The 26,198-nt window shown below is 52.6% G+C and overlaps 2 protein-coding genes across 2 annotated transcripts in view; both read left to right on the forward strand.

The window, feature by feature from the left end:
• LOC139240165 (dual specificity protein kinase CLK2-like) overlaps window positions 1-12,922 on the forward strand; it is a 32,383-nt gene extending 19,461 nt beyond the window's left edge. The window contains exons 7-13 of the mRNA XM_070868572.1: window positions 150-316; window positions 516-610; window positions 754-883; window positions 6,001-6,083; window positions 7,212-7,291; window positions 9,820-9,910; window positions 11,623-12,922. Of these exons, the coding sequence (XP_070724673.1) occupies window positions 150-316; window positions 516-610; window positions 754-883; window positions 6,001-6,083; window positions 7,212-7,291; window positions 9,820-9,910; window positions 11,623-11,808 (832 nt within the window). The 3' untranslated portion in view covers window positions 11,809-12,922. The remainder of the gene's footprint in view (window positions 1-149; window positions 317-515; window positions 611-753; window positions 884-6,000; window positions 6,084-7,211; window positions 7,292-9,819; window positions 9,911-11,622) is intronic.
• A 9,681-nt stretch (window positions 12,923-22,603) lies between these two features.
• LOC139240089 (complexin-3-like) lies at window positions 22,604-25,625 on the forward strand. The gene is made up of 3 exons (XM_070868465.1): window positions 22,604-22,761; window positions 24,299-24,386; window positions 25,401-25,625. The coding sequence occupies exons 1-3, from the start codon at window positions 22,604-22,606 to the stop codon at window positions 25,623-25,625; spliced, it is 471 nt and encodes a 156-aa protein (XP_070724566.1).
• Window positions 25,626-26,198: the final 573 nt, after the last annotated feature.

Here is a 26,198-nt window from a genome sequence, read left to right on the forward strand (position 1 = left end):
GAGACGCTGTAGTCGGAGGGGGGAATGAGAAATCCTGTGCTGCTTCAGGGAAACTGTCGCGGACCGTTGTGGGGGTGTGGAACGGTCAGGCAGTCTCGGTGCATCGTGTGTCTAAAACCCGCTCTCTCTCTCTCTCTCCTCCCTTCCAGTCAATGTGTACAGATGTTTGACTGGTTCGATTACCACGGCCATATATGTATATCCTTCGAATTACTGGGCCAGAGCACGTTTGATTTCCTGAAGGATAACAATTATTCTCCGTATCCTATTCACCAAGTCAGACACATGGCCTTTCAGACCTGCCATGCGGTTAACTGTGAGTATCATTGTCATTCACCGTCGCTGTGTCTGGCGCATAATCAAGGACAATATCACCGCAGTGGGTTGGCAGATAGAGTTAACTCGTACCCTGCAGTAACCGCTTGTTACAGATAGTTTTAGTTGTCCGTCCGTCGCCTAATTGTTAGCCGGTGGCCTGTGCCGTTGCCTAATGTTTCTCTTTATCCCTTTACTAGTTTTACATGACAACAAGCTCACTCACACCGACTTAAAGCCCGAGAACATTCTTTTTGTAAATTCCGACTATGAAGTTGTGTGTAATGTGGAAAAGGTATGTGTGTGTGTCCCCCGCGAGCACTGGGACTCCAACCAGTCGTCTCCTCCCTTGTGTGTCGCGTTGCATTATCTCCGAAGCATGTTGGCCGAGTGACGAGATTAGAAGCGGCTGATTTCTCTCCCTCTCTCTGCCTCTAGAAGCGGGAAGAGCGGGTGGTTAAAAACACAGCGACCAGGGTCGTGGACTTTGGCAGTGCCACCTTTGACCACGAGCATCACAGCACGATAGTCTCCACAAGACACTATCGGGCACCAGAAGTCATATTAGGTAGGTATTGTCATCATCGTCATCGGCACTCCCTTGCTTCCACGCCAAAAAGAGACGAGTTCACAGGTGTTTGAATGAAGGACCTAATATTCCAGATCCCGAACTACATCCTGAAGGGTGAAGATGCCTGTGCGTGGATTTTTTTAACGTGGGCTGGCCATTGCATATATATTAGAAAGAAAGGCTTGCATTTATATAGTTCCTTTCACAACGTCTTAAAGCGCTTTACAGCCAATGATGTACTTTAGGAGTGCAGTCACTGCTATAATGTGGGAAACGCGGCAGCCAATTTGCGCACAGCAAGCTCCCACAAACAGCAATGAGGTCATCTCCAACCAGATAATCTGTTTGTGATGTTGATTGAGGGATAAATATTGGCCCCAGGACACAACTCCCCTACTCTTCTTTGAAATAGTGCCTGTGATCTTTTACGTCCACCCGAGAGAGCAGACGGGGCCTCGGTTTAACGTCTCATCCGAAAGACGGCCCCTCCGACATTGCGGCGCTCAGTACTGCTGGAGTGTCGGCCAAGATTTTTGTGCTCAAGTCCCTGGAGTGGGATTTGAACCCACGACCTTCTGACTCTGAGGTGAGAGTGCTGCCCACTGAGCCACAGCTGACACCCTCTCATTAGTCCAACTCTTATTGAAACATAGAAATTTACAGCGCAGAAGGAGGCCATTTCGGCCCATCGTGTCCGCTTCACACAACTGCGACACCCCTTATACTAAAACATTCTACACTCCACCCCAACCGGAGCCATGTGATCTCCTGGGAGAGGCAAAAACCAGATTAAAAACCCAGGCCAATTTAGGGAGAAAAAAATCTGGGAACATTCCTCCAACCCATCCAGGCGATCGACACTAGTCCAGGAGATCACCCTGGCCGTATTGTATTCCATTCCCTGCCGTACTTATCATTATATCTGCACCGTCCAACAAAAGGTCGTCCCAGTCTAATCCCAATTACCAGCTCTAGGTCCATAACCCTGCAGGTTACTGCACTTTAAGTGCCCATCCAACCATCCCTTAAAAGTGGTGAGGGTTTTTGCATCCACCACTCTTCCAGGCAGCGAGTTCCAGATCCCCACAACCCTCCGTGTAAAGAAGCCCCCCCTCAAATCCCCTCTAAACCTTCCACCAACCACCTTAAACCTATGCCCCCCTCGTAATAGACCCATCCACCAATGGAAATAGACCCTTACTATCCACTATGTCCAGGCCCCTCAATATTTTGTACACCTCAATGAGGTCTCCTCTCCAGCTCCTCTGTGTTCCATTGAGAACAAACCCAGCCTATCCAATCTGTTCTCATAACTAAAGATTCTCCATTCCAGGAAGCATCCTAGTAAATCTCCTCTGCACCCTCTCGAGTGCAATCACGTCCTTCCTATAATACGGCGACCAGAACTGCTCACAGTACTCCAGCTGTGGCCTAACTAAAGTATGATACAATTTAAGCATAACCTCCCTGCTCTTCTATTCTATGCCTTGACCAATAATGGCAAGCATTCCGTGTCCCTTCTTAACCACCTTATCACCTGGCCTGCTACTTTCAGGTATCTGTGGAAAAGCACTCCAAGGTCCCTTTGTTCATCTACGCTATTAAGTGGCCTACCGCTTAATGTGTATACCCTTTCCTTATTGCCCTCCCAAAGTGCATCACCTCACACTTCCCTGAATTAAATTCCATTTGCCACTGCTCTGCCCACCTGACCAGTAGATTGATATCCTCCTGCAGCCCATGACTTTCCTCTCCATTATCAACCACACAACCAATTTTAGTGTCGTCTGCAAACTTCTTAATCATACTCCCTATATTCAAATCTAAATCTTTGATATATACCACAAAAAGCAAGGGACCCAGTACTGAGCCCTGCGGAACTCCACTGGAAACATCCTTCCAGTCACAAAAACATCCATCAACCATTACCCTTTGCTTCCTACCTCCAAGCCAAGTTTGTATCCAACTTGCCACTTTGCCCTGTATCCCATGGGCTTTAACCTTCATGACCAGTCTACCATGTGGGACCTTATCAAAAGCCTTGCTAAAATCCATATACACTACATCGTACGCACTATCCTCATCGACCCCCTTGGTTATCTCCTCAAAAAATTCAATCAGATTAGTCAGACACGATCTTCCCTTAACAAATCCGTGCTGACTGTCCCTAATTAATCCTTGCCTTTCCAAATGCAGATTTAACCTGCCTTTCAGGATTTTTTCCAATAATTTTCCCACCACTGACATTAGGCTGACAGGCCTGTAATTACTCGGCCTGTCCCTTTCTCCCTTCTTAAACCAGGGTACTACATGAGCAGTCCTCCAATCCTCCCGCATCATGCCCAGATCCAAAGAGGACTGGAAAATGATGGTCAAGGCCTCTGCTATTTCCTCTTTTACTTCGCTCAACAGTCTGCAATGCATTTCATCCGGGCCTGGGAACTTAGCTACTTTCAAAGCTGCTAAACCCCTTAATACCGCCCCTCTCACTATATTAATTTCATCCAGAATATCACACTCCTCCTTGATAGCAGTATCTGCATTGCCCCTTTTTTTTGTGAAAGCAGATGCAAAGTATTTGTTAAGAACCCTCATGGTCTCTAATAGGCCCTACCCTTTCTTTAGTTACCCTCTTACTCTTAATATATTTATAGAACATCTTAGGGTTTTCCTTAATTTTACCGACCAAGAATTTCTCATGCTCTCTCTTAGCATTCTTAATATCCTTTTTCATTTTGACTCTTAACTTTCTATATTCCTCTAAAGATTCTATAGTATTTAGCCGTTGATATGTAACATAAACGTCCCTTTTTTTCTTAATCCTCCCCTGTAAGTCCCCAGACATTCAGGGGGCTCTAGAATTATTTTTCCCAGCCTTTTTCTTTAAGGGCACATGTTTGGCCTGAGCCTTCCGGATCTCCTCCTTGAACACCTCCCACTGTTCCGACACCGATTTACCCACAAGGAGCTGTTTCTAGTCCACTATGGCCAAACTTAGCAAAATTAGCTTTTTCCCAATTCGGAACTTTTATTCCAGACCTATTCTTGTCCTTATCCACAACCAACTTGAATCTGGCACCTAAGTGCTCTCCCACTAATACCCCTTCAACCTACCCAGCTTCATTCCCCAAAACTAAATCCAAGACCGCCCCCACTTGTGTTGGGCTTGCTACATACTGACTAAAAATGTTCTCTTGAATGCATTTCAAGAATTCCGCACCCTCTATACCCTTCACACTATATTTGTCCCAATCAATATTTGGATAGTTAAAATCCCCTACTATTACTACCCTATGGTTTTTGGACTTCACAGCAATTTGCCTGCATTTTGCTCCTCTATCTCCCTCCCCCTGTTTGGGGCTCTAGAATACACGCCCAGCAGTGTGATCGCCCCTTTTTTATTTATCAGTTCGACCCATATAGCCTCATTTGATGATCCCTCTAACATATCATCCTCCTAGTTTCTTTAATCAGTACTGCACCCCCCCCCCCCCCCCCCCTTTTTAACCCCCCTGTCTATCTTGTCTAAAAATCCTGTAGCCAGGAATATTGATCTGCCAAACCTGGCCCTCTTTCAGCCATGTTTCTGTAATGTCTATAATGTCATACTCCCCAGTGTCTACCTGTGCTCTTAGCTCATCCGCCTTATTTGCTATACTCCTTGCATTAAAGTATATACCATTCAGCACAGGAAGACCTCCTTGTTTACTACTTACTAAGCCCTGTTTCCTCTGTCTTACAGATTCACTTTCTAGATTCTTGCTATCCAATGTCTGCTTTACTTTCTTCCCTTTTGAATTCGTTCTCAGGTTCCCATTCCCCTGCCAAGCTAGTTTAAACTCTCCCCAACAGCACTAGCAAAACTCCCCGTGAGGATATTGCTGTTGAGGTGCAATCCGTCCGGTTTGTACAGGTCCCATCTCCCCCAGAAGTGGTCCCAATGCCTCAAGAATTTAACGCCCTCCCTCCTACACCAGCTTTCCAGCCACGTGTTCATCCTCTCTATTCTTCTATTCTTATACTCATCAGCACGTGGCACCGGGAGTAACCCGGAGATTACTACCTTTCAGGTCCTACCCTTCTTCCTAGCTCCCTGAATTCTTCTGTAGGACCTCATCCCTCTTTTTACCTATGTTGTTGGTTCCGATATGGATCACGACCTCGAGCTGTTTATCCTCTCCGCCCCCCCACGCCCCCAGGATGCCCTGCATCCGCTCTGTGACATCCTTGACACTGGCACCAGGGAGGCACAAAACCATTCGGGAGTCACGTCTATCTGCAGAAACGCCTGTCTGTTCCCCTAACTATATAAGATTCTGAGGGGGATTGACAGGGTAGATGCTGAGAGGTTGTTTGCCCCCGGGCTGGGGAGTCTAGAACCAGGGGCATAGTCTCAGGATAAGGGGTCGGCCATGAGATGAGTGTAATCTGTTTGCTTCTTGGGTTCTTTGCTTAAGAATTCATAGCAGCACATCGCTATTAAGAACCAGTTGGTTTATGAGCAAAGGTTTAACAATCACGCTACACATTACCGGTTCATCCACCAGGCTCACAACCACCTGCCCCATCGTGGATCCCCCGAACCCAACTGGCTGGGGTTTTATTGAGTCTTGCGAACATCACATGACTGGCTAAGCCCCGCCCAACTCAACAGCTCTACAAACTAGTGAGCTTACTCACAGGGGCATACATTACAATGAGGAATTTCTTCACTCAGAGGGGGGTGAATCTTTGGGATTCTCTGCCCCAGAGGGCTGTGGAGGCTCAGTCGTTGAGTGTATTCAAGGGCGAGATGGATAGATTTTTGGAATGGAGGGATATGGAGACAGGGCGGGAAAGTGGAGTTGAGGTCGAAGATCAGCTGTGATCTCATTGAATGGCGGAGCAGGCTCGAGGGGCCGAATGGCCGACTCCTGATTCCTATGGTCGTGTATGTGAAATGTAATTTGCTCCCACGACCTTAAAGGCCTGGGAGCAGATGACTTGGTGGTTCTGAAGAGCAGTGAATGGTTGGGATGTGGTTCAGGGGAGGCAAATGAATGGGACAGGTTGTTTAACAACATGAGCTGCCATTTCTCTCGGGCTGCCTCTAACGAATGTTCCTCCTCCTGCAGAGCTTGGGTGGTCCCAGCCGTGTGATGTGTGGAGCATCGGCTGTATCATTTTCGAATATTACCTCGGCTTTACGCTTTTCCAGGTAGGCTTGTGCTGCATTGAGCCCCACTCAGAACGTGGAACCGGCTGCGTGTGTGGTTTTACCGACGGCGGAATCTGTCATCGCGGTTCTTGAGGTGCTGTCCCGATAAATAGGGTCCGGGGAAACCGGTTTATGTTGCTGTGACAGACTTGCATTTATATAGCGCCTTTCATGATCACCAGACGTCTCAAAGGCAATCCCTCAGTACTGCCCCTCCGACAGTACGACGCTCCCTCAGTACTGCCCCTCCGACAGTGCAGCACTCCCTCAGTACTGCCCCTCTGACAGTGCGGCGCTCCCTCAGTACTGCCCCTCTGACAGTGCGGCGCTCCCTCAGTACTGCTCCTCCGACAGTGCGGCGCTCCCTCAGTACCGCCCCTCCGACAGTGCGGGGCTCCCTCAGTACCGCCCCTCCGACAGTGCGGGGCTCCCTCAGTACCGCCCCTCCGACAGTGCGGCGCTCCCTCAGTACCGCCCCTCCGACAGTGCGGCGCTCCCTCAGTACCGCCCCTCTGACAGTGCGGCGCTCCCTCAGTACTGCCCCTCTGACAGTGCGGCGCTCCCTCAGTACTGCCCCTCTGACAGTGCGGGGCTCCCTCAGTACTGCCCCTCTGACAGTGCGGCGCTCCCTCAGTACTGCCCCTCTGACAGTGCGGCGCTCCCTCAGTACTGCCCCTCCGACAGTGCGGCGCTCCCTCAGTACTGCCCCTCCGACAGTGCGGGGCTCCCTCAGTACTGCCCCTCCGACAGTGCGGCGCTCCCTCAGTACCGCCCCTCCGACAGTGCGGCGCTCCCTCAGTACCGCCCCTCTGACAGTGCGGCGCTCCCTCAGTACTGCACTGGGAGTGGCAGCCTTTTGTGCTCAAGCCCTTGGAGTGTAACTCGAACCCACAACCTTCTGACTCTGAGGCGGGTGTGTTACTCACTGAGCCACAGGCTGACACTTTGCTGTGAGCTATCTGATATAATCCCCCAGCCCGGTGCGGGTCTGAGACACCCTGCGGATGGTTGGATTCCTGGTTTATCTGCGTTGGCTGGGGCTACAACGGGGCTTGGTTCGGGAGGGAGGGGGGGAAATGATCCAGGGCCCTTGGGGAGAGATGTAACCTCTGCATCTGTTCTTTGTAGACACATGACAATCGCGAGCATTTGGCCATGATGGAGAGAATCCTTGGTCCGATCCCAACGCGGATGATCAGAAAGACCAGGTGAGAGGCGGCTGTGTGGCAGGCTGGAGTGTGTGTGTGTGTGTGTGTGTGGGGGGGGGGGGGGAGGGGGGAGGGGCTGTGATTACTGACCTAAGTAGGATCAGCACAGTGAGGGTGCAGGCTTTCGGCAAAAACTGTCGCATTCACTGCAAAAGTGCAGCGCCGCCTTAGTGCACGATGCCTGTGTCGGGGGGGGGGGGGGGGGTTCCTGTATCGGAGGGGGAGGGGTTCCTGTATCGGAGGGGAGGGGGAAGGGGTTCCCTGTATCGGAGGGGAGGGGGAGGGTGTTCCCTGTATCGGAGGGGAGGGGGTTCCCTGTATCGGAGGGGAGGGGGAGGGGGTTCCCTGTATCGGAGGGGAGGGGGCGGGGGTTCCCTGTATCGGAGGGGAGGGGGTTCCCTGTATAGGAGGGGAGGGGGAGGGGGTTCCCTGTATCGGAGGGGAGGGGGTTCCCTGTATAGGAGGGAGGGGGAGGAGGTTCCCTGTATCGGAGGGGAGGGGGAGGGGGTTCCCTGTATCGGAGGGGAGGGGGTTCCCTGTATAGGAGGGGAGGGGGAGGAGGTTCCCTGTATCGGAGGGGAGGGGGGAGGGGGTTCCCTGTATAGGAGGGGAGGGGGTTCCCTGTATAGGAGGGGAGGGGGAGGAGGTTCCCTGTATCGGAGGGGAGGGGGAGGGGGTTCCCTGTATCGGAGGGGAGGGGGAGGGGGTTCCCTGTATCGGAGGGGAGGGGGTTCCCTGTATAGGAGGGGAGGGGGAGGGGGTTCCCTGTATCGGAGGGGAGGGGGTTCCCTGTATAGGAGGGGAGGGGGAGGAGGTTCCCTGTATCGGAGGGGAGGGGGAGGGGGTTCCCTGTATCGGAGGGGAGGGGGTTCCCTGTATAGGAGGGGAGGGGGAGGAGGTTCCCTGTATCGGAGGGGAGGGGGAGGGGGTTCCCTGTATAGGAGGGGAGGGGGTTCCCTGTATAGGAGGGGAGGGGGAGGAGGTTCCCTGTATCGGAGGGGAGGGGGAGGGGGTTCCCTGTATAGGAGGGGAGGGGGAGGAGGTTCCCTGTATCGGAGGGGAGGGGGAGGGGGTTCCCTGTATAGGAGGGGAGGGGGAGGAGGTTCCCTGTATCGGAGGGGAGGGGGAGGGGGTTCCCTGTATCGGGGGGGAGTTGGGGGGGTTCCTGTATCGGGGGGGGGGTGTTCCTGTATCGGAGACGAGGGGAGGGGGTTCCTGTATAGGAGGGGAGGGGGAGGGGGTTCCCTGTATAGGAGGGGAGGGGGGGGTTCCTGTATCGGAGACGATGGGAAGGGGTTCCCTATATCCGGGGGGGGGGGCCTGTGTCGGAGGGGAGGGGGGGGGCCTGTATTGGAGGGGAGGGGGGGGCCTATATCGGAGGGGAGGGGGGGGTTCCTGTATTGGAGGGGAGGGGGGGGCCTATATCGGAGGGGAGGGGGGGTTCCTGTATTTGAGGGGAGGGGAGGGGGCCTATATCGGAGGGGAGGGGGGGGTTCCTGTATTGGAGGGGAGGGGGGGGGGCCTGTATTGGAAGGGGGGGGGGTTCCTGTCTTGGAGGGGAGGGGGGGCCTATATCGGAGGGGGGGGGGGGGTTCCTGTATCGGAGACGAGGGGCGGGGGTTCCCTATATCGGGGGGGGGGGCCTGTGTCGGAGACGAGGGGAGGGGGTTCCTGTATCGGAGGGGAGGGAGAGGGGGTTCCTGTATCGGAGGGGAGGGGGGGGGCCTATATCGGAGGGGAGGGGGGGTTCCTGTATTGGAGGGGAGGGGGGGCCTATATCGGAGGGGAGGGGGGGGTTCCTGTATTGGAGGGGAGGGGGAGGAGGAGGGAGAGGGGTTTCCTGTATCGGGGTTGGGGGGGGCCTGTATCGGAGGGGAGGGGGGGGGTTCCTGTATCGGAGGGGAGGGGAGGGGGGTTCCCTGTATCGGAGGGGAGGGGGAGGGAAAGGGGGTTCCTGTATCGGAGGGGGAGGGGTTCCTGTATCGGAGGGGAGGGAGAGGGAGTTCCTGTATCGGAGGGGAAGGGGGGGGCCTGTATCGGAGGGGAGGGGGAGGGAGAGGGGGTTCCTGTATCGGAGGGGAAGGGGGGGGGCCTGTATCGGAGGGGAGGGGGGGGGGCTGTATCGGAGGGGGGGGCCTGTATCGGAGGGGAGGGGGAGGGGGTTCCTGTATCGGAGGGGAGGGGAGGGGGTTCCCTGTATCGGAGGGGAGGGGGAGGGAGAGGGGGTTCCTGTATCGGAGGGGAGGGGAGGGGGTTCCCTGTATCGGAGGGGAGGGGGAGGGAGAGGGGGTTCCTGTATCGGAGGGGAGGGGGGGGGTTCCTGTATCGGAGAGGGGGGGGGGGTTCCTGTATTGGAGGGGGGGGGGGGGTTCCTGTATTGGAGGGGAGGGGGGGGGTTCCTGTATTGGAGGGGAGGGGGGGGTTCCTGTATCGGAGGGGAATGGTTCCTGTGGTATATACCTGTAACAAAGGCTGTTTGAGAGTTGTCTCACTTTGTCCAATTAAAATGTGCATTGTTATTTTAACAGAAAACAGAAGTATTTCTATCATGGCCGCTTGGATTGGGATGAAAACAGTTCTGCGGGAAGATATGTAAGAGATAACTGCAAACCATTAAAAGTAAGGCCACTCTGCTTGTTCGCTCTGTGACTTGGGCCTTCCTCCTCATACCGCCCTCTTCCACCTCCGTAACATCGCCCGTGTCCGCCCCTCCACTGCTGAAGCCCTCCTCCGAGCTCTTGTTGCCCCCAGACTCCCAACGCACTCCTGGCCGCCCCCCCCCCAGCTTCCACCCTCTGCGAACTTCAGCTCATCCGCCCCGCGTCCTAACTCGCACCGAGTCCCGCTCACTCGTGACGTAGCTGACCTACGCTGGCTCCCCGGTCAGGCAATGCTTCAGCTCAAATCCTCCACCGTTTGCCCCTCCCTATCTCTGTTACCTCCCATAGTCCTCCAAGATCTCTGCGCTCCTCCAATTCTGGCCTCTTCAGCTGCCTGGGCCCTAAATTCCCTCCCTAAACCTTTCCTCTACTCTCCCTATTAAGACGCTTCGATAAACCTCCCAGCTTTTGGTCAACTGTCCCAATGTCTCCTCCTGTGGCTCGGTGTCCAATTTTGTCTGTGCCCGCTCCTGTGGACACTATATAAATGCACGGAGAATGGTGTTCAGCCCCTCGGGCCTGCCCCCTAGCTGATCCGTACCTCGACTCCAGTTACCCACATTTGATCCACATCTTGCGATACTCCTGTCTGGTTCAAAATCTGCCGCTCTGCTATTGGCCCAGAGTCCCCGGGATTTTGGTGGGGGGGAGAATTATAGAATACCACGACCCTTGTGTGAGGAAGGTGCTTCTAGATTTAAATCGTGAGCAGCCTCGCTACCGATTGTGACCCCATGTTCTGGATTTCCCCATCACAGGACAGAGACAGTCTGTAGCTACCCTAGATAATCCCCTTTTATCATGTTCAAGCCCTCCATTCGAGCATCCTTCAATCTTCTCAACTCCAGGGGCGAGAAGTCCAGTTCATTCTGACTTTTGCAATGGTGGCCCAGACAGTTGGCAGGGTTTTTTCTCTGATTCGGCGGGGAGTTGTGGATCGTAACCTCCCGTTAAATGGTCTGGGTTGGGGTTGGTGAACTCCTGTTCGATGCCTCAATGACTGCTGCCATTTTTTTAAATTATTCGTTCCTGGGATGTGGGCATCGCTGGCAAGGCTGGCATTTATTGCCCGTCCCTAATTGCCCCTTGAGATGTGGTGAGCCGCCTTCTTGAACCGCTGCAGTCCGTGTGGTGAAGGTGCTCCCACAGTGCTGTTAGGGAGGGAGTTCCAGGATTGTGACCCAGCGACGATGAAGGAACGGCCGATATATTCCCAAGTGGGGATGGTGTGTGACTGGGAGGGGAACGTGGAGGTGGTGGTGTTCCCAGGCGCCTGCTGCCCTTGTCCTTCTCGGCGGGTAGAGGTCGCGGGTTTGGGAGGTGCTGCCGAAGAAGCCTTGGCGAGTTGCCGCGGTGCATCTTGTAGACGGTGCACACTGCAGCCACGGTGTGCCGGTGGTGGAGGGAGTGAGTGTTGAAGGTGGTGGGTAACGTGTCGATCGAGCGGGGCTGCTTTGTCCTGGATGGTGTCGAGCTTCTCGAGTGTTGTTGGAGCCGCAACTCATCCAGGCAAGTGGGGAGTGTTCCATCACACCCCTGACTTGGGGGTTGTGGATGGTGGGAGAGGCGATGAGGATGGGGCGGTGCAGCGAGGGATAGGGAGAACGCGGGGATGTTTCCGAGGGATTGTGCGAGTGAGTTAACGGCCTGTGTCTTTGTGCCCTTGTTTAGCGATACATGATTGCCGAGAGCGAGGAGCACTGCCAGCTGTTCGACCTGATCGAGCGGATGTTGGAGTATGAGCCCACCAAGCGCATCACCCTCGCTGACTCGTTGCGGCACCCCTACTTCGACTCGCTCAAGCCCGAAGCGAAAAACTCCAAGCCCTGGGACTCTAACCGCGACATCAGCAGATGACATGAAGCCGGGCCCGGGACCTTGGGGGGTGAGGGGAAGAGAGAAGAACCTTTATTTTGTTTGGCCTAACTTATTCCTTCCGCCCGCGAAAAGGCCCCTCCCCCACCCCCGCCCCGGGCCCACTGACCTCCGAACAGAATCTCTCTCCCTCCCCGCTGAGCCGAGCGGTTTCCGCGACGATCCAGGCCGTCCGTCGCTCTGGGAGGCGTCTGCTGACTAAAATAAAGAATTTTTGAGACATGTTTATAAAAAAAAAAGCTGTTAAGGCTGAACCTCGGCTCGCTCGTTGGGCTGGCCCCTCTCTCTCTCTCTCTCTCTGTGTGTGCGTACGTACACGGGGGGGGGGGGAGGGGGTGTCTGTGGACCAAAGCGCCAGAGCTGGACAGCCCGTGGAGAGAGAGAACGTGAGAGAGAAAGATTGGAGGAAACACACTGCGTCATTTGAACGTCTCGAATGAGAAAAAACTGCCGCTTAACCACGACTGACATGACTTTGGATGCCTTTACAATCAACCTGGTGTGTGTGTGTGTGTATATATATATATATATATGTGTGCGTACGCCATATTTGGTATCATTCCTTCTACCACAGGCGATAGCTCGACAAGCCAAGGCCTTCCCCACTTCCACGAGGCTGACATTTTATACTCTTCTCCGCTCATTGGCGTGACTCTAGCAGGAACTCGCCGTTAAATTGAAACGATATTGTCCCGCACCCTGCCCCCTCCCTCTGTTTGTCCCCCGTGGAAATGGTTGAGCTGTGGAGGGGATGCTTGTACCCCTGCCGGTCCTGGGCCCCCCCCCCCCTTCCCACCACACGCACCACGCCAGTCCTACTGTAAATAATATGTAAATGGGAGTCTTGTGCTGGTTTACTTTGAGATGCTCCATGACCGTACGCTCTGGAGTGTGACTCTTACTGTGTTCCCCCCCCCCCACCCCCGTCACACACATGTTTACAAGAATTCAGCAGCTGTGTTCTGTAGATTACTGGACTCGGGAGGTTGTTACAGGGAAAGGCCGGGCACTTTTTGTGATGGTTTCAAAGAGGTTGATCTGATATCTGCTTTGCCATCAGTGTTTTTATAATAAAAGCTTTGTATTGTCTAATAAACCGAAGCGCCGTGCATCTGCTGTGGGGGTCTCCAGGCGTTCCTGGGGACCGTGTTTGGTTATGTCTGCCTGCTGTGGGGGTCTCCAGGCGTTCCTGGGGACCGTGTTTGGTTATGTCTGCCTGCTGTGGGGGTCTCCAGGCGTTCCTGGGGACCGTGTTTGGTCATGTCTGCCTGCTGTGGGGGTCTTCAGGCGTTCCTGGGGACCGTGTTTGGTTATGTCTGCCTGCTGTGGGGGTCTCCAGGCGTTCCTGGGGACCGTGTTTGGTTATGTCTGCCTGCTGTGGGGGTAGCCTGGGGAGGGGAGGGCGAAGAGTTGCGGGGTGCTCTCACCAGGAGCGTGAACCCCACGGGTCGGGGATCGCGAACCGATCTCCCAAACCGCTGGGCGGAGATAAGTGGGAAGGAGAGATAACTTAGAAGACCTGCGTCTCTTATAGCACCTTTCACGACCACCGGATGTCGCAAAGCGCTTTACAGCCAATGAAGTACTTTTGGAGTGTGGTCACTGTCATAATGTGGGAAACGCAGCAGCTCAATTTGCGCACAGCAAGCTCCCACACACAGCAATGTGGTAATGACCCAGATCTTCTGTTTGTGTGATGTTGGTTGAATTTCTGAGATGCGTAAAAGTGGAGAATCTCTAATACCATGCTGGTGTCAGCTGTGGCTCAGTGGGCAGCACTCTCGCCTCTGAGTCAGAGTGCTGTGGGTTCGAGTCACACTCCAGAGACTTGAGCACAAATCTAGGCTGACACTCCCAGTGCAGTGCTGAGGGAGCGCCGCCCTGTCGGAGGGGCAGTGCTGAGGGAGCGCCACCCTGTCGGAGGGACAGTGCTGAGGGAGCGCCGCACTGTCTGATGTGCCGTCTTTTGGATGAGACGTTAAACCGAGGCCCCGTCTGCCCTCCTCGGATGGACGTAATAGATCCCATAGCACTATTGGGAGCCCGGTGTCCTGGGCACTATTTATCCCTCCATAAACATAACAAAAACAGTGAGCTAAGTAACAGATGATCACTTGTAATGTAGGAAACGCGGCAGCCAATTTGCAGACAGCAATGTGATAATGACCCAGATCACCTGTTTTTGTTATGTTGATAGAGGGACACCGAGCATAACTCCCCCTGCTCTTCTTCGAAATAGTGCCATGGGATCTTTTACGTCCACCTGAGAGAGGCATGGTGCGACCTCGGTTTGTCTCATCTGAAAGACGGCACCTCCGACAGTACGGTGCTCCCTCAGCACTGCACGAGAGCATCATCCTAGAAAATTGTGTAAAAGATAGCCATCCGTGGCTAACTAAAGAAATAAAGGACGGTATCCGATTTAAAAACAAGGGCATACAGAGTGGCCAAAACTAGTGGGAGGACAGAAGATTGGTAAGCTTTAAAAAGCCAGCAAAGAATGACTTAAAAAAAAATGATTAAGGGAAGATAGACTATGAAAGTAAATTGCACAAAATATAAAAACAGATAGGAAGAGTTTCTATAGGTATATAAAAAGGAAAAGAGTGGCTAAAGTAAATGTTGGTCCCTTAGAGGCTGAGACCAGAGAATTAGTAATGGAGAACATGGAGATAGCAGAAACTCTGAACAAATATTTTGTATCGGTCTTTACCGTAGAGGACACTAACAATATCCCAACAGTGGATAGTCAAGGAGCTATAGGGGGGGAGGAACTTATCACAATCACTAAGGAGGTGGTACTCAGTAAGATAATGGGACTAAAGGCAGATAAATCCCCTGGACCTGATGGCTTGCATCCTAGGGTCTTAAGAGAAGTAGCGGCAGGGATTGTGGATGCATTGGTTGTAATTTACCAAAATTCCCTGGATTCTGGGGAGGTTCCAGCAGATTGGAAAACTGCAAATGTAACGCCCCTATTTTTAAAAAAAAAGTAGGCAGACAAAAAGCAGGAAACTATAGACCAGTTAGCCTAACATCTGTGGTTGGGAAAATGTTAGAATCCATTATTAAAGAAGCAGTAGCAGGACATTTGGAAAAGCAAAATTCGGTCAGGCAGAGTCAGCTTGGATTTATGAAGGGGAAATCATGTTTGACAAATTTGATGGAATTCTTTGAGGATGTAACGAACAGGGTGGATAAAGGGGAACCAGTGGATGTGGTGTATTTGGATTTTCTGAAGGCATTTGACAAAGTGCCACATAAAAAGTTACTGCACAAGATAAAAGTTCACGGGGTTGGGGGTAATATATTAGCATGGATAGAGGATTGGCTAACAAACAGAAAACAGAGTCAGGATAAATAGAGAAAAATTCTCGGGTTGGCAATCAGTAACTAGTGGGGTGCCACAGGGATCTGTGCTGGGACCCAACTATTTACAATCTATATTAATGACTTGGAAGAAATGTAGAATTCAGCAGAGGAGGACTAAGGGTCTAATTAGGAGGGCGAAAATAGAGTATGAGAGTAAGCTTGCAGGGAACATAAAAACTGACTGCAAAAGCTTCTATAGATATGTGAAGAGAAAAGGATTAGTGAAGATTAATGTAGGCCCATTGCGGTCGGAATCGGGTGAATTCATAATGGGGAACAAGGAAATGGCAGACCAATTGAACAAATACTTTGGTTCTGTCTTTACTAAGGAAGACACGAATAACCTCCTGAAAATCCAAGGAGACCGAGTGTCTAGCAGGAAGGAGGAACTGAGGGAAATCCTTATTAGTCAGGAAATGGTGTTAGGGAAACTGATGGGACTGAAGGTCGATAAATCCCCAGGGCCTGATAGTCTGCATCCCAGAGTACTTAAGGAAGTGGCTCTAGAAATGGTAGATGCATTGGTGATCATTTTCCAGAATTCCATGGACTCTGGATCAGAACCTATGGATTGGAGGGTAGCTAATTTAACCCCACTTTTTAAAAAAGGAGGGAGAGAGAAAACAGGAAATTATAGAGCGGTTAGCCTGACATCAGTAGCGGGGAAAATGTTGGAATCAATTATTAAAGATGTAATAGCAGCGCATTTGGAAAGCAGTGACAGGATTGGTCCTGATTTATGAAAGGGAAATCATGCTTGACAAATCTTCTGGAGTTTTTTGAGGATGTAACTAGTAGAGTGGATAAGGGAGAACCAGTGGATGTGGTGTATTTGGATTTTCAAAAGGCTTTTGACAAGGTCCCACACAAGAGAATGGTGTGCAAAATTAAAGCACATGGTATTGGGGGTAATATACTGACGTGGATAGAGAACTGGTTGGCAGACAGGAAGCAAAGTGGGAATAAATGGATCCTTTTCAGAATGGCAAGCAGTGACTAGTGGGGTGCCGCAAGGTTCAGTGCTGTGACCCCAGCTATTTACAACATACATTAATGATTTAGACGAATTGAATGTAATATCTCCAAGTTTGCAGATGACACTAAGCTTGGTGGCAGTGTGAGCTGTGAGGAGGATGCTAAGAGGCTGCAGGGTGACTTGGACAGGTTAGGTGAGTGGGCAAATGCATGGCAGATGCAATATAATGTGGATAAATGTGAGGTTATCCGCTTTGGTAGCAAAACAGGAAGGTAGATTATTATCTGAATGGTGACAGATTAGTAAAAGGAGCGGTGAAACGAGACCTGGGTGTCATGGTACATCAGTCACTGAAGGTAGGCATGCAGGTACAGCAGGCAGTAAAGAAAGTAACTGGCCTTCATAGCGAGAGGATTTGAATAAAGGAGCAGGGAGGTATTACTGCAGTTGTACAGGGCCTTGGTGAGACCACACCTTGAGTATTGTGTGCAGTTTTGGTTTCCTAATCTAAGGAAGGACGTGCTTGCTATTGAGGGAGTGCAGAGAAGGTTCACCAGACTGATTTCCGGGATGGCAGGACTGACATATGAAGAAAGACTGGAATGGACGGCTAGGCTTATACTCACTGGAATTTAGAAGAATGAGAGGGGATCTCATAGAAGCATATAAAATTCTGACGGGACTGGACAGGTTAGATGCAGGAAGAATGTCCCCGATGTTGGGGAAGTCCAGAACCAGGGATCACAGTCTAAGGAAATGGGGTAAGCCATTTAGGACCGAGATGAGAATTTTTTTCACCCAGAGAGTGGTGAACCTGTGGAATTCTTTACCACAGAACGTTGTTGAGGCCAGTTTGTTAGATATATTCAAAAGGGAGTTAGATATGGCTGAAAGATCAAGGGGTATGGAGAGAAAGCAGGAATGGGGTACTGAAGTTGCATGATCAGCCATGATCTTATTGAATGGTGGTGCAGGCTCGAATGGCCTGCTCCTGCACCTATTTTCTATGAAAGGACTGAGTTTGCTGACGATACAAAGATGGGAGGAAAAGCAATGTGTGAGAAGGACACACAAAATCTGCAAAACGACATAGGCTAAGTGAGTGGGCAAAAATTTGGCAGATGGAGTATAATGTTGGAAAGTGTGAGGTCATGCACTTTGGCAGAAAAAAATCAAAGAGCAAGTTATTATTTAAATGGAGAAAGATTGCAAAGTGCTGCAGTACAGCGGGACCTGGGGGTACTTGTGCATGAAACACAAAAGGTTAGTATGCAGGTACAGCAAGTTATCAGGAAGGCCAATGGAATCTTGGCCTTTATTGCAAAGGGGATGGAGTATAAAAGCAGGGAAGTCTTGCTACAGTTATACAGGGTATTGGTGAGGCCACACCTGGAATACTGCATGCAGTTTTGGTTTCTATATTTACGAAAGGATATACTTGCTTTGGAGGCAGCTCAGAGAAGGTTCACTCGGTCGATTCTGGTGATGAGGGGGTTAACTTATGAGGAAAGGTTGAGTAGGTTGGGCCTCTACTCACTGGAATTCAGAAGAATGAGAGGTGATCTTATCGAAACAAGATTATGAGGAGGCTCGACAAGGTGGATGCAGAGAAGATGTTTCCACTGATTGGGGAGACAAGAACTAGAGGGCATGATCTTAGAATAAGGGGCCGCCCATTTAAAACTGAGATGAGGATGAATTTCTTTGAGGGTTGTAAATCTGTGGAATTCGCTGCCTTAGAGAGCTGTGGAAGCTGGGACATTGAATAAATTTAAGACCGAGATAGACAGTTTCTTAACCGATAAGGGGATAAGGGGGCGGGCAGAGAAGTGGAGCTGAGTCCATGATCGGATCCGCCATGATCGTATTAAATGCCAGAGCAGGCTCGAGGGGCCGAATGGCCGACTCCTGCTCCTATTTCTTAAAATTCGTGCTCAAGTCCCTGGAGTGGGACTCAAACCCACAACCTTCTGACACCGAGGCGAGGGTGCTGCCCATCGATCCACTGCTGACACTGCCAAAATAATTGGGTCACTTGGCGTATGTGTTCAGATCTGCTCGCAGAACATAATCCTTGCTAAACGGATTGAAATGGATTTGCTGGGGTCCAGTCTGCCATTGTCTGGAACTTTGGTTGTGTAAGAGACGCCCCGTGGAGCTCTCAATGACACAGTGAGGGGAACTGCAGAGTCCTCGGGGGAAGTTTGGAGACTGGGGACAGAGACGCGGGTCGGAGAGCTGTCAGTTGGTGAGTGAGCTGATGCATTGTACAAATCCTTCTCTATAGATGTTGGAGAGTTGTAGGGGATGGTAGGGGCGGGTGCTGTTACAGTTGGAGATCGGTACTGGGTTCTTTAGGCGCCCATAGCTGTGTCATTAATTTAGAAGACACTGCACCAAATACAGTGGGGCTGGCGAGTTCTTGTTGTTTTGTGCCTTACAGACTAATTCTATAAGCTGTATCTTCATTCATCAGGGATGTTCACGATGGATACGTGCTTCCTAATACACGCAGCCTGTGTCAGCATCAAACGCAATTACAGAGCACCCTCTACACTGTCCCATCAAACACTCCCAGGGCAGGTACAGCACAGGGTTAGATACAGAGTAAAGCTCCCTCTACACTGTCCCATCAAACACTCCCAGGGCAGGTACAGCACGGGGTTAGATACAGAGTAAAGCTCCCTCTACACTGTCCCATCAAACACTCCCAGGGCAGGTACAGCACGAGGTTAGATACAGAGTAAAGCTCCCTCTACACTGTCCCATCAAACACTCCCAGGGCAGGTACAGCACGGGGTTAGATACAGAGTAAAGCTCCCTCTACACTGTTCCATCAAACACTCCCAGGGCAGGTACAGCACAGGGTTAGATACAGAGTAAAGCTCCCTCTACACTCTCCCATCAAACACTCCCAGGGCAGGTACAGCACGGGGTTAGATACAGAGTAAAGCTCCCTCTACACTGTCACATCAAACACTCCCAGGGCAGGTACAGCACGGGGTTAGATACAGAGTAAAGCTCCCTCTACACTGTCCCCATCAAACACTCCCAGGGCAGGTACAACACGGGGTTAGATACAGAGTAAAGCTCCCTCTACACTGTCCCATCAATCACTCCCAGGGCAGGTACAGCACCGGGTTAAATACAGAGTAAAGCTCCCTCGACACTGTCCCATCAAACACTCCCAGGGTAGGTACAGCACGGGGTTAGATACAGAGTAAAGCTCCCTCTACACTGTCCCATCAAACACTCCCAGGCAGGTACAGCACGGGGTTAGATACAGAGTAAAGCTCCCTCTACATTGTCCCATCAAACACTCCCAGGCAGGTACAGCACGGGGTTAGATACAGAGTAAAGCTCCCTCTACACTGTCCCATCAAACACTCCCAGGGCAGGTACAGGGGGTTAGATACAAAGTAAAGCTCCCTCTACACTGTCCCATCAAACACTCCCAGGGCAGGTACAGCACGGGGTTAGATACAGAGTAAAGCTCCCTCTACACTGTCCCATCAAACACTCCCAGGGCAGGTACAGCACGGGGTTAGATACAGAGTAAAGCTCCCTCTACACTGTCCCATCAAACACTCCCAGGGCAGGTACAGGGGGTTAGATACAGAGTAAAGCTCCCTCTACACTGTCCCATCAAACACTCCCAGGGCAGGTACAGCACGGGGTTAGATACAGGGTAAAGCTCCCTCTACACTATCCCATCAAACACTCCCAGGGCAGGTACAGGGGGTTAGATACAGAGTAAAGCTCCCTCTACACTGGGAAAGCTAAAAGTTTTACCACATTTAGCTTACCCCCCATTGGGGCTTCACTGGAATGGATGCAACTTGAAATCCCAAGTCTGGGCTGGTTTAGAACTGCTGTCCCAGAGACAAACTGCCAATATCTCGCCCGCAGCCCCCTCCCTCAAGCCCCTAAAGTCTGCGATCATGAAATGGCAGCTCGCACTCCATAGGTCCTGCTCTTCACAGAATCAGAGAACGGTCACAGCACAGGAGGATCCCATTGGGCCAGTCGAGCCCGTGCCGGCTCTCTGCAGGAGCACCTCAGCCAGACCCACTCCCCCGCCCTTTCCCCGTAGCACGACACATCTCTCTCCTGCAGCTACTTATCCAACTCCCGTTTGAAAGCCACGATTGAGTCTGCCTCCAGCACCCTCTCAGGCAGCGCATTCCAGATCCTAACCACTCGCTGCGGAAAAACGTTTTCCCTCTCGTCGCCTTTTGCCAATCGCCTTAAATCCATGCCCTCTGGTTCTCCACCCTTCCGCCAATGGGAACAGTTTCTCTCTAACTACTCTGTCCAGACCCCTCGTGATTTTGAACACCTCGATCAAATCTCTCAACCTCCTCTGCTCCAAGGAGAACAACCCCAGCTCCTCCAGTCTCTCCCCGTCACTGAAGTCTCTCATCCCTGGAACCATTCTGGTCAATCTCCTCCGCACCCTCTCTAAGGCCTTCACATCCTTCCCACAGTGTGGTGCCCAGAATTGGACACAATACTCCAGTTGTGGCTGAACCAATGTTTTATACAGGTTCATCATAACTTCCACGCTTTTGAACTCTTACGGGCTAGATTTTCGGTCCTCTGATGGTCTTGTTAGCGGCGGTTTTTGTTCGGTTGGTTTTGACCGGGGGTGGGTCGTGGAGCAGTACTGCCCGGGAGAGGAGAGTTGGTTTGCAATGTCCCTGGTTGTGGCACCGGCTGGGTTTTTGGCTCTCGCCCGCTCCCTAGAGCGCTGAGCTGGGACGGCCTGTGAAAGCGAGCAATCCGATCTGTAGCGGCTGCAGTGAGGTAAATAATGTCGACCGCGGGGAAGTGTGACCGTTTTTAATTTTGTTTTTTTTTGCAGTTTATGTTGAGGTGGCGTGAGTTATTTATTGGGAATGTTTTTGGCGTTCCCTGTTTCCATTTCCCCCTCCCCCCATACCTCTCACCGAGCGCTCCCGGGCCGGCTGTTTAGTACGGGATTTTCCCATGCTCAGACGGCCTAGCGCCCTGAGAGAGGTGGGAACACCTCCCCTCGCACTCCGCTCCACACTCAGGGCCCAGCTGATGAACTTTGCTGACTGAGGTGCAAACTTTACTGCCCCAAAATCAGCAGTACCGAAAATCCAGCCCATAATATGACTTGCACTGAGTCCTGCTCATCCATCACTCCCTGCCCCGTGCCCTAACTCACACCGAGTCCCACTCACCCATCGCCCCCTGTGCTCGCTGACCTACATTGGCTCCCGATTAAGCAATGACTCAATTTCAAAATTCTCATCCTTGTTTTCAAATCCCTCCAGTCCCTACACCCCTCCCTATCTCTGTAACCTCCTCCAGCCCCTACACCCCTCTCTATCTCTGTAACCTCCTCCAGCCCCTACACCCCTCCCTATCTCTGTAACCTCCTCCAGCCCCTACACCCCTCCTTATCTCTGTAACCTCCTCCAGCCCCTACACCCCTCCCTATCTCTGTAAACTCCTCCAGCCCCTACACCACTCCCTATCTCTGTAACCTCCTCCAGCCCCTACACCCCTCCCTACCTCTGTAACCTCCTCCAGCCCTACACCACTCCCTATCTCTGTAACCTCCTCCAGCCCCTACACCCCTCTCTATCTCTGTAACCTCCTCCAGCCCCTACACCCCTCCCTATCTCTGTAACCTCCTCCAGCCCCTACACCCCTCTCTATCTCTGTAACCTCCTCCAGCCTCTACACTCCTCCCTATCTCTGTAACCTCCTCCAGCCCCTACACCCCTCCCTATCTCTGTAACCTCCTCCAGCCCCTACACCCCTCCCTATCTCTGTAACCTCCTCCAGCCCCTACACCCCTCCCTATCTCTGTAACCTCCTCCAGCCCCTACACCCCTCCCTATCTCTGTAACCTCCTCCAGCCCCTACACCCCTCCCTATCTCTGTAACCTCCTCCAGCCCCTACACCCCTCCCTATCTCTGTAATCTCCTCCAGCCCCACAACCCCCCGAGATCTCTGCCCTCCTGAGTATCCCTGATTATAATCGCTCCACCATCGGTGGCCGTGTCTTCAGCCTCCTGGGCCCCAAGCTCTGGAACTCCCTCCCTAAATCTCTCCGCCTCTCTCTCCTACTTCAAGATGCTCCTTAAAACCGACTTTTGACCCAGCTTTTGGTCACCTGTCCTAATATCTCCTTATGTGGCTCGGGGTCACATTTATCTGTTTGTCTGTAACACCGCTGTGAAGCGCCTTGGGACATTTTACTACGTTATTTATGAAGCTCAGGATGTCCGATCTCTCTGGCTGGGCAGTGACGATGGCTTTCTCCCCAGTCTCAGGTCCACGGACTTGTGCATGTCGGGCCTGGGTGCCTCTCCTCCGACGGGATCGGCATCTGTCAGCCCACCCCCTCCTGGACCCCCAGGCCGCTGCCTGTCGCGTGCGAGGAGCGCAGGATGAGCTGGCTGGCGAAAACTGTGCTCGGCGACTCCACGGGGCGCTGGGTGTGCTGCGTGTCCACGCCGCCGGACGCCAAAACGCCGGCAATCGGCCAACCCGCCAAGCTGAGCCGCAAGGCCTGCCAGAGGCGCCTGCGGGAACTGGAAGAGGAGAAGTAAGTGGGCGCGGGGAGCTCGTTTGTCTCATCCATCCCTCCCCAGGCGTTGACTCTCACCGTGTGCACGGAGGGGGATCCATTATTGTCATCACAGGCAGTCTCTCGGAATCGAGGAAGACTTGCTTCCACTCTTAAAGTGAGTCCTTAGGTGGCTGAACAGACCAATACAAGAACCACAGTCCCTGTCACAGGTGGGACAGACAGTGGTTGAGGGAAGGGGAGGGTGGGACTGGTTTGCCGCACGCTCCTTCCGCTGCCTGCGCTTGGTTTCTGCACGCTCTCGGCGACGAGACTCGAGGTGCTCAGCGCCCTCCCGGATGCACTTCCTCCACTTAGGGCGGACTGGTCTTTGGGCCAGGGACTCCCAGGTGTCGGTGGGGATGTTGCACTTTATCAGGGAGGCTTTGAGGGTGGTCCCTTGTAACGTTTCCTCTGCCCACCTTTGGCCCATTTGCCGTGAAGGAGTTCCGAGTAGAGCGCTTGCTTTGGGAGTCTCGTGTCGGGGGCCATGCGGACAATGTGGCCCTGCCCAGCGGAGCTGGTCGAGTGTGGTCAGTGCTTCGATGCTGGGGATGTTGGCCTGGTCGAGGACGCTAACGTTGGTGCATCTGTCCTCCCAGGGGATTTGCGGGGGGGGCGGTTCCATCGTGCTACTGACGACTGACCAAGAGCTCTCCCAAAGTGGCCGTCCCACATGGGACAGTTAACTGGCTATTTGGCAACATCATCCGAATTGCTTGGAACAACAGGAAGGCAGAATATTTTTTAGCTGGTGAGAGATTGGGAAATGTTGGTGTTCAGAGGGACCTGGGTGTCCTTGTACACGAATCACTGAAAGTTTACATGCGGGTACAGTGCACAATTAGGAAAGCAAATGGTATGTTGGCCTTTATTACAGGAGGATTTGAGTATAAGAGTAAAGACGTCTTACTGCAATTATATCGGGCCCTGGTGAGACCACACCTGGAGTATTGTGGTCTCCTTACCTAAGGAAGGATATACTTGCCATTGAGGGAATGCAGCGAAGATTCACCAGACTGATTCCTGGGATGGGGGGGATTGTGCTGTGAGGAGAGATTGAGCAGACTGGGCCGATATTCTCTAGAGTTTAGAAGAATGAGAGGTGATCTCATTGAAACATGCAACATTCTTACAGGGCTTGACAGGGTAGATGCAGGGAGGGTGTTTCCCCCGGGCTGGGGAGTCTAGAACCAGGGGGTCACAGTCTCAGGATAAGGGCTCGGCCATTTAGGACTGAGATGAGGAGGAGTTTCTTCACTCAGAGGGTGGTGAATCTTTGGAATTCTCTGCCCCAGAGGGCTGTGGAGGCTCAGTCGTTGAGTGTATTCAAGGCTGAGATCGATAGATTTTTTGGAATCGAGGGATATGGGGACAGTACAGGAAAGTGGAGTTGAGGTCGAAGATCAGCCGCGATCTCATTGAATGGCGGAGCAGGCTCGAGGGGCCGAACGGCCGACTCCTGCTCCTGCTTCTTGTGTTCTTATTCAGAACGTGGTTTGCTTTCTGTTGTCAGGAAGAAGCGAGATGAGGACTTTGCCCAGAAGAAAGCGGAGCGAGCTGCCATGAGGAGCCATTTGAGAGAGAAATACCAACTACGCCAGGTATTGTGGCCGCCACCGCCCCCTGCCAATCAAGCCTGGTGACTATCTTGCCGTCTTCCCAATGCTCCCTCCAGCCCAGCCTGATATCCCCCCCCCACCCCCACCCCCGGGGTATGAGCTCCGAGGCCATTCTGCATATTCGAGCCCAAACATGCAAGCTGTTCGACTGCAGGGGGCGGCACAGTTGAGCCTGTCTGCGGGCGTTACTGGAGGGGCCGTCTCTCGTCCCCGCCTCCCGACCCTACCCCGAGGCTGCCATGGCCAGCTGTAGGCCCAGTCAGCTGAGATTCACTGACGCAGGGCGGGAAGAGAGTCTGGGACCCTCGTTCCTCTGCGCCTTAATCATGGATTGAGCTGCGAGGGGTTGGGTGAGCTGCCCATCACTTGGCAGCCTGGTATTTAAATGTATTGGTGTGTGTGTGTGTTACAGAACACACGCTTTACAGCCAACAAAGCACTTTTTGGAGTGTGGTCACTGTTGTAATGTGGGAAACGCGGCAGCCAATGTGTGCACAGCAAGCTCCCACACACAGCAATGTGATAATGACCCGGATCATCTGTTTTAGTGATGTTGGTTGAGGGATAAATATTGGGCCCAGGACACCGGGGAGAACTCCCCCTGCTCTTCTTTCAATAGTGGCCCCGGGATCTTTTACATCCACCTGAGGGGGCAGATGGGGCCTCGGTTTAACATCTCATCCGAAAGATGGCAGCTCCGACAGTGCGGCGTTCCCTCAGTACTGCCCCTCCGACAGTGCGGCGCTCCCTCAGTACTGCCCCTCCGACAGTGCGGCGCTCCCTCAGTACTGCCCCTCCGACAGTGCGGTACTCCCTCAGTACTGCCCCTCCGACACTGAGGCACTCCCTCAATACTGCCCCTCCGACAGCGCAGTATGGCGTTACCTGGGTGTTGGCGCTGGGCGTGTCGGTCTGGATTGTGGGCTCGAGTCGGTGGGGAAGGGAGAGTGGACGATGCTGGCTGAATTCTCTCTCGCTCTCTCTCTCCCCTGGCAGAACGAGAAGGACACGCAGCGGCTGAAAATGGTGAGCGGGAGGGTAGAACTGCCCCCTGAGCTAGCCACCATCGCCAAGGTGGGGAGGAGGCCTGAGAATGGACAGTCACTGCTCGGGGAATTACCCGCACTACCGGACATCAACCTGACCGAGCTGGGACAGACAGCCCGGGCCACCTTCAGCCAACTGCAACAGACCACTCATCGACAGTGTCCGCTGATGTGACCGAATCTGGGGTCAGGGGTCGGAGGTCAGGCCCAGCCCCACCCCTACTGTTCAATTCCGAAACCTCTTCGCTCATCTTTGGGTCTGATCCGAAACTTATTCCTCCATCTGCACCCGTGCCACCTGCCCTGGGAGTGTTTGATGGGACAGTGTAGAGGGAGCTTTACTCTGTATCTAGCCCCCTGTACCTGCCCTGGGAGTGTTTGATGGGACAGTGTAGAGGGAGCTTTACTCTGTATCTAACCTCCTGTACCTGCCCTGGGAGTGTTTGATGGGACAGTGTAGGGGGAGCTTTACTCTGTATCTAACCCTGTGCTTTACCTGCCCTGGGAGTGTTTGATAGGACAGTGTAGAGGGAGCTTTACTCTGTATCTAACCCCTGTGCCTGCCCTGGGAGTGTTGATGGGACAGTGTAGAGGGAGCTTTACTCTGTATCTAACCCCGTGGTGTACCTGCCCTGGGAGTGTTTGATGGGACAGTGTAGAGGGAGCTTTACTCTGTATCTAACCCCGTGTACCTGTCCTGGGAGTGTTTGATGGGACAGTGTAGAGGGAGCTTTACTCTGTATCTAAC

Source organism: Pristiophorus japonicus, chromosome 30 (genome assembly GCF_044704955.1).
Source record: "Pristiophorus japonicus isolate sPriJap1 chromosome 30, sPriJap1.hap1, whole genome shotgun sequence".
Taxonomy (NCBI): Eukaryota; Metazoa; Chordata; class Chondrichthyes; family Pristiophoridae; genus Pristiophorus; species Pristiophorus japonicus.

Coding starts and splice junctions, on each gene's coding strand:
- LOC139240089 (XM_070868465.1), top strand. CDS start 22,604: ATGAGCTGGCTGGCGAAAACTGTGCTCGGCGACTCCACGGGGCGCTGG. Junction 22,762..24,298: donor CGGGAACTGGAAGAGGAGAA/GTAAGTGGGCGC, acceptor TTCTGTTGTCAG/GAAGAAGCGAGATGAGGACT. Junction 24,387..25,400: donor AGAAATACCAACTACGCCAG/GTATTGTGGCCG, acceptor CTCCCCTGGCAG/AACGAGAAGGACACGCAGCG.